The 7,611-nt window shown below is 42.7% G+C and overlaps 1 protein-coding gene across 1 annotated transcript in view; it reads right to left on the reverse strand.

Annotated features, from left to right (window-relative positions):
• LOC310842765 (uncharacterized protein) overlaps positions 1-1,068 on the reverse strand; it is a 60,609-nt gene extending 59,541 nt beyond the window's left edge. Inside the window, exon 1 of the mRNA XM_083734904.1 lies at positions 770-1,068. Coding sequence (XP_083591030.1) covers positions 770-781 — 12 coding nt within the window. The 5' untranslated portion in view covers positions 782-1,068. The remainder of the gene's footprint in view (positions 1-769) is intronic.
• Between the last annotated feature and the right edge of the window lie 6,543 nt (positions 1,069-7,611).

Below are 7,611 nucleotides of genomic sequence, written 5' to 3' on the forward strand. Positions count from 1 at the left end.
CAAAAGACAACAGCTACCACCCTTCCAAGATGGCGAATTTGCAATTCAGTAGCCTCCCATGTGATCTAAAGTTAACACCTCATCAGAACTAGCAGAAAACAGTAACAGTTAGTAACCTATATAGAAGTTCAGTGAGCTTAATATAGAAAACCCCCATGTTAAAGCTTTCAGTAACACACAATCAGACATTCTCCATTTCAGTGTCAATTAAACAATTATACTTAACAGTGGCTAGTAGCCATTTTTAGCCTTTTTTCCCATAAATGTCTCTTTAAAAAATTTCTATGCCACTTTATATTTTTAAAAAACATTTCAAAGAGGTTTACAGCATATTAAATCAATAAAACATAAATAAAACAATCTGAAGAAAGTAAAATATAGAGTACATAGTCAAAGCAGCAGAACAGAAAACTAGAATATTATCTTAAAGATTTTAAAATAAAACATTACAAAGGAGGTCAACTACAGAATACGTATTTAACATAGTAGGGCTAGGTGAGTCTGGTTGAATCTAATTCTCTTTCAAAGCCATCCAATCATCTAAGCAATACTTCAAAGATAGTATTGAATCAATAGCAAGATGAGTTCTAGCTTGAGACAACATTTTATTAGATAGGGTTTGTTCTGTGTAAATGTATTAAGACTTTAGACTAAAGAAAGCATTCTGGAAAATGTGGAAAATGTGGAAGAAGAAGAAGAAGAAGAAGAAGAAGAAGAAGAAGAAGAAGAAGAAGAAGAAGAAGAAGAAGAAGAAGAAGAAGATATTTACCTTTAGTTGCATTTCTTTATTTGCAAAAGCAAGTCTTCTTCAAAAGATTTCCTTTTTGTATTTTGAAAATAGAACAGTGGTTCATTTCAATTTGTTTGGAAGATTTCAAAGAGCACAGCTGAAAACAAAGATGTTTATGAGCATCCACCGGGTGATGTGGTTGAATGACCTGGTTTTGGACAAATGTCAAGAAGCAATCTGGTTTGATGTAGAAGGCATGTAAGAATTATATGCATGATGTGTGACTGATAAGAAGATGAAAACAGAAGAGTGCTGTTTTATAATAGCTCTGATTGCTGGCTCTATCAGCCTAGGTTTTCTGACTTTCCCAATATTTCCTGAATAAAAGCTGCTTTATGTTAGGAATTCATGGGGCAATCCTATGCACACACTTCCCACTCAACACAGAGGAAATCACATCCTGGTAAATGTTCATAGGAATGTGCAGCTCAGAATTTAAGGCACCTTGTGTATATTATTGGCAGTAGCTATTAGCGACTATTCTGCTATTTGCAGTGAGCCATGATTTGCCACACCACCTTAGCCATGTGCAATGCATGTAAATGCACTGAAATAGTTGCAATGAGAGAAAGCGAAATGTTCTACCTGAGCTCCAAATAGCTTTGTGGGATCTGTGGCTTGCAAAACAGCTTGTGGTAGTTTGTAGGGGAATGCATTTCCTAATATGCATTTAATTGCACCCAGAAGGAATCACAGTATGAGAATGTAAGCAAGCCTTGGCAGATGATTTCTGAATAATTCTGGCATTTTTTCATGGCTGGCTCTAACAAAAGAACATGTGAGTAGCGTGTGGGAAACATATTTACTGTATTTCCTTACAAATTACAAAAAGATACATGACCTCATTCTTCTCCTGCCAATTTCCTCCCCATGTTAGTTCTCAGTCTATGTTCTTCAGCAGATTTATCTCTGAGTTTAACTAATATAAACATCATTGCAATTTTGATGTTACAGCTAGAATTCAGAAAGAAAATCACAGCTACTAGCCAGGATGCCTGTAATTTGTCTCTGAGGTTGGAGTAAGCATGCTTTTGAATACCTACAAACATGGGCTCTTTGCAGATGACTTTATGGTCACAACCCCAGACCCCATAAACCCAGCAACCACATTAACCAAAGAAAAACGGAGGGAAACAGAAAAGGGATGGTATCTATAATATATAAAATACTACTCTAAGACACTACAAATCCCCTCACCATGTTTAAAGACCAATGGGAGCATGACATATGGTACAAAATAAACTCCACCCAATGGTCAAACAGGTGTTCTAAACCACCATTTAAAACCAACTCAGTCTAAAGAAGAGAACTCACTCTGAAAGTTATCTATAGGTGGGTGGCGCTGTGGGTTAAACCACAGATCCCAGGACTATCCCAGGACTTGCCGATCAGAAGGTCAGCAGTTCGAATCCCCGCGATGGGGTGAGCTCCCATTGCTCGGTCCCTGCTCCTGCCAACCTAGCAGTTCGAAAGCATGTCAAAGTGTAAGTAGATAAATGGGTACCACTCCGGCGGGAAGGTAAACGGCGTTTCCATGCGCTGCTCTGGTTCGCCAGAAGCGGCTTAGTCATGCTGGCCGCATGATCCGGAAGCTGTATGCCGGCTCCCTCGGCCAATAAAGCGAGATGAGCGTCGCAACCCCAGAGTCGTCCGCGACTGGACTTAATGTTCAGGGGTCCCTTTACTCTTTACCTTTAACAGCACGGAAAAAAGGCTGTTAGGCAGACTGGAGAGTTCCCACTTTTAGACATTTGTGTTGAAAGTGAAGAGATTTGAACTTGGGCCAGCAAGCAAAGGGATGTTGTGGGCAAGACTTGTATGACCTTTCCTCTCTCTGGCCCTCTTCAGATGAATACTTACAGCCCTGCATGGAGATGCTGGAGTACGGTAATTGAACCTGGAGCCTAGATGCAAACCAGATGCTCTACAATCCTTCTCCTTTTTAAGGCACTTCATTTGGAAATCTTTTAGAATACTTACTGTATTATATTCTGATCATACATGGGATTCCCAATTGTCTCCCATCTAGATCAGGCCCACACTGTGGCTTTGTTTGGTTTTTCGTTGCTAGAACATCCCTGGGTCAACCAGTTTTTGAAACACTGCCTTTCACCACCCATAAGCATTTCAGTCAGTTCACGCTCTTGTTCAGCAGATTTTTATGTATCAAGGAAACCTCTTCAAGCAGCCAAACAAATAAATGAAGTCTGATACGGTTAACAGCGTCTAGGAGGAAATGCCACAGGCGGGAGGCAATCTTCCTTCCGCCTTCATAACATGATACGTATGAAGACAGATACACAGAAACAATTGTCAAGTGATTTGGAATTATGTCGCACAACTGATTCCAGCTGCTTTCTTGAGCATCGTCCAACGGCAAAGGGAAACTCTGTTCCCAGAGATAAACCCGACACTTGAAAGGCTTATGAGCAGCCTAAGGACATTACTGTAATCCCTAAGGAAGGAATCATAAAAGAAAATAATCAAAAAAAAAAGAGAGAGAGCTGGTCAATTAATGAAAGGAATGAAAATGCATCTGCAGTTTTAGATGGAATCTGCCCACCCACACACAAAAAGTAAAAAGAATCAGGAACTCACTATGTGTGATCAACAGGTTTCTCCTTCATTTCAGTGGTGTCCAAACTTTTTTCAAAGAGGGCCAGATTTGATGAAGATTTGACCTTTTTTAGGAATGAAGTTGTTGAGCTTTTTAAAAGATTGAAGTTGTGGGTTGTTTTTACCCCAGAAAATAAACTACCACAGGGCGGGCTCGGCTAGGCCCCCAAAATGGACTTTGGACATGCCTGCTTTAATTAAATAAAGTGTGCTTGTTCTGCTATAAAAAAGGTTTGGCTTGTAAACAAGTTAACTAAATAAGAGGGTGAGGAAGCTGGTAGTTTATCTCTAAAATATCTCTGGGGTAGGGATTAACCGCAAAGAGTAAATATACTGCACATATCACATTACCACTTCCTCTGCTTATGTTTGAAGCATGTTATATGTAAAAAACAACAACCACTAGTGGGGGGGGGGTCCCTGAGATTTATTCCATAGTCCTGACATAGAAGAAAAAAGGCAGACAACTACAACCAGAGGAAAAATCTAATTTGAATCCTATACACCTTAAAGGTAAAGGGACCCCTGACCATTAGGTCCAGTTGCTGATGACACTGCGGTTGCGGCGCTCATCTCGCTTTATTGGCCGAGGGAGCTGGCGTTTGTCTGCAGGCAGCTTCCGGGTCATGTGGCCAGCATGACTAAACCGCTTCTGGCAAACCATAGCAGCACATGGAAAAGCCATTTACCTTCCTGCCGGAGAGGTACCTATTTATCTATTTGCACTTTTACGTGCTTTCGAACTGCTAGGTGGGAGGAGCTGGGACCGCGCAATGGGAGCTCACCCCGTTGTGAGGATTCGAACCGCCAACCTTCTGATTGGCAAGCTCTAGGCTCTGTGGTTTACACCACAGTGCCACTCGCGTCCCATACACCTTACACTTACAAAATTAGATTAGAAGAATAATGTGGCACGAAGTGAAATGGTGTATTGCTGCACATATTCTTCACCACGCTTCTGTGTGGTGCCTGCAAATTATAACTATTGACCAATGATTATGCAATAGTTCTTCTGATGAATGCCTATTGCACTGTTCTAATTCATTTGTTAGCTTTGTTGCCCAATTTCATCTCTGACTTTTGCTGTTGTAAGCAGCCTTACCTGGTTCAATGTCAGAACATATGTTTTTAAATAAAATAAACAAGATCTTGTTGTGCCAGTTTCTGAACATTAGAAATCATATGTTATTTTTTTAAAACTATTTTAAAAACCCTATAAAAATATGAAAGGTTGACTTCCTTACAAAACTTACTGTGCTGGTCCAGGGGGGAAGGTTACCGTGGGGCGAGGTCCAGGACCTGAGTTGAGGGTCGGCAGACAGTCCTCCTCGGGCGAAGCGGGGTCCAAAGCGGGAAGCCGGTCAAGGACAGGAACTCTGGGGGAAACAGGACTGGATGCTGGCCGAAACAGCTCATCAACGATGTTGCTCCCACAACTTGGGACCGGGCTGACTGGCCTTTATCTTTTCTGAGGCCAGGGGCAGTCCCGGCCCCCAGGAGACCTGCCTCTCCTGGCCTTAAGGCGAGCACTCCTCCTGGGAGAAACCAGTTCCCTCCGCCTCTCTGCCCTGAGCCTCTGCAGTTCAGGAGAGGCTGAAGGGTTACTGGGCCCCGGGGGAGACTCACCTGTAGGCACTGAGTCCTCAACCACCTCTGGAGCCAGAGTGGATTCACCTGGTGCCTGCTCCTGAGGTTCCGGCACAGGTGCAGGCACTTCAAAATCAAGGCCCTGCCCCAGTTCAGCCGGCCCTGGAGGCGGGGACTCCTATGCAGGCTGGGATTCCTCCAGTTCAGCCTCTGAATCGGATTCCCAGGCCATCACACTTACAGTACAAGTAACATTTTTTTCATTAAAACTGTGTGAAAATACTGAACAGCTTGAATTTTGGATATAATACCTACTAGACTATGTACATTATGGGCATATAGAATCTTGTTTTGTGGGAATTAGCTCCAAGGGAACATACTGTTTTACTTACAGCCTCTATACCAGCTCTACATCTCCTTTAAATCAGAACCAGTGAGAGGGGGAAGATGGCCGACAATACCATCTCTCCAACTCACACGAGGTAATTAAGAGGCTGATATGGGAGTAAATCAGCCTCCCAAAACTCTTCCCGGGAAAGGGAAGATGCAGCCTCGTTCGTGGTTGCCCACAAGTCACCCCCGAGTTCGAAAGAAGGAGGGGGTGAGGGCACTGAACGGAAAGCCCTTGAGTGAGCTTTGGATCTCCTGGATGCTGCTTCTGAGAGCGACGCTAGTTGCATTACTTAAGATAAAATCTTCGAAATAAAAGTAATTGCACATGTTTCGAGCGAAGAAAAGGATATATCAGCTGCTAATTAAGCCTGCCACTGAGAAGTTAAGAGTGATGGAATGGACTGTACAGAAGATAACATCAAAGAATAACAGCTATGTCGGTATGTTGAAACGGAACGGAAAGGAGGGGGGACTTCTTCTTCTTTTTATTATGATACTACCTAACAACCACCAACAACAACCCCTCATTTTTTAAGTCTATACATACATTGTAGTGCGTGTGTGCGTGTGTGTGTGTGTGTGTGTGCATATGTGTATTGCTTTTATGTATAATTTTACAATTTTTAATTGACACCATTACTCCCCTTGTAAACTATCGTTGTTGTTTTTTCTGGTCTATGACCGTAATAAATTAATTCATTCATTCATACCTAACAACCACCACCCCCCTAGAAGAACCGTCACATGACTGATAGCAAGTGAGCATGGAAAATAAACTGTGTGGAAATAACTAAAGGCTTTGTTTTTTGGGAAGATCTGGAAAGAAAATGAAAGGCTCTCCTGTGACGCAGTTCTTAATCAGGATCCACCGTTATGAGACAGACTATGTTGCGAGATTGATAGTCAGAGGGGGAGGTGAGCCATTGCTCTGTTATCATGTTTGGATTGTAAGTTTGACTTGGCAAAATCTCCCCTGGAAAGACTGATTTATGGTGCAACTGGTCTGGGAAAATTAATGAGCAAATGCTTAGATTTTATTTCATCGGAACTGACAAAAATGGTGCTTGCTGCCTGAGCAGGACTTTTGGATCAGTTTGTGATGATTTACTGCAAACAAAAGACTTACCAGCTTAAAAAGGGGGGGGGAGAGAGGCTTACAAAGTTCACACAGAAACATAATAATGCTTGCCTTAACTCGCTTGTGGAAACAACTCAGAGGTTATTAAGAAGAAAAACAATAACAACAAGAAGATTGAAATATGGGACTTGTGAATCCAAAAGCAGCAGAAATATGAGATGATTGGACCCTTCCTGAACTTGAAGCATGGGAACCCCCAACAAAAATTTAAAATTTGGCAATATATTTGGACTTTTCAATATGTATTGGTATAATTTGGAATAACTAATGTGATATGATTGGATTGTTAAATGGAAAACTTAATAAAAAATTATTTAAATAAATAAATAAATCAGAACCAGTGAGGGCAGTGAAGGTCCCGTGTGAGTGTCTAGAGGCGGTTAGAGGATGGATGGCGGCTAACAGATTGAGGCTGAATCCTGACAAGACAGAAGTACTGTTCTTGGGGGACAGGGGAAGGGTGGGTGTGGAGGACTGCTTGGTCCTGAATGGGGTAACTGTGCCCCTGAAGGACCAGGTGTGCAGCCTGGGAGTCATTTTGGACTCCCAGCTGTCCATGGAGGCACAGGTCAATTCTGTGTCCAGGGCAACTGTCTACCAGCTCCATCTGGTACGCAGGCTGAGACCCTACCTGCCTGCGGACAGTCTCACCAGAGTGGGGCATGCTCTGGTTATCTCCCACTTGGACTACTGCAAAGAGCTCTACATGGAGTTACCTTTGAAGGTGACTCAGAAACTGCAATTAATCCAGAATGCGTCAGCTAGACTGGTGACTCGGAGTGGCCACCGAGACCATATAACACCAGTCCTGAACATTTCCAAGCACAATTCAAAGTGTTGGTGCTGATCTTTAAAGCTCTAAACATCCTCGGCCCTGTATACCTGAAGGAGCATCTCCACCCGCATCATTCAGCCTGGACACTGAGGTCCAGCTCCAAGGGCCTTCTGGTGGTTCCCTCAAAGCAAGAAGTGAGGTTACAGGGAACCAGACAGAGGGTCTTCTCGGTAGTGGCGCCCACCCTATGGAACACCCTCCCATCAGATGTCAAAGAAAAAAACAACTACCAGACTTTGAGAAGACATCTGA

The sequence above is a fragment of the Podarcis gaigeae genome (assembly GCF_964106915.1).
Source record: "Podarcis gaigeae genome assembly, chromosome: 4".
NCBI lineage: Eukaryota > Metazoa > Chordata > Lepidosauria > Squamata > Lacertidae > Podarcis > Podarcis gaigeae.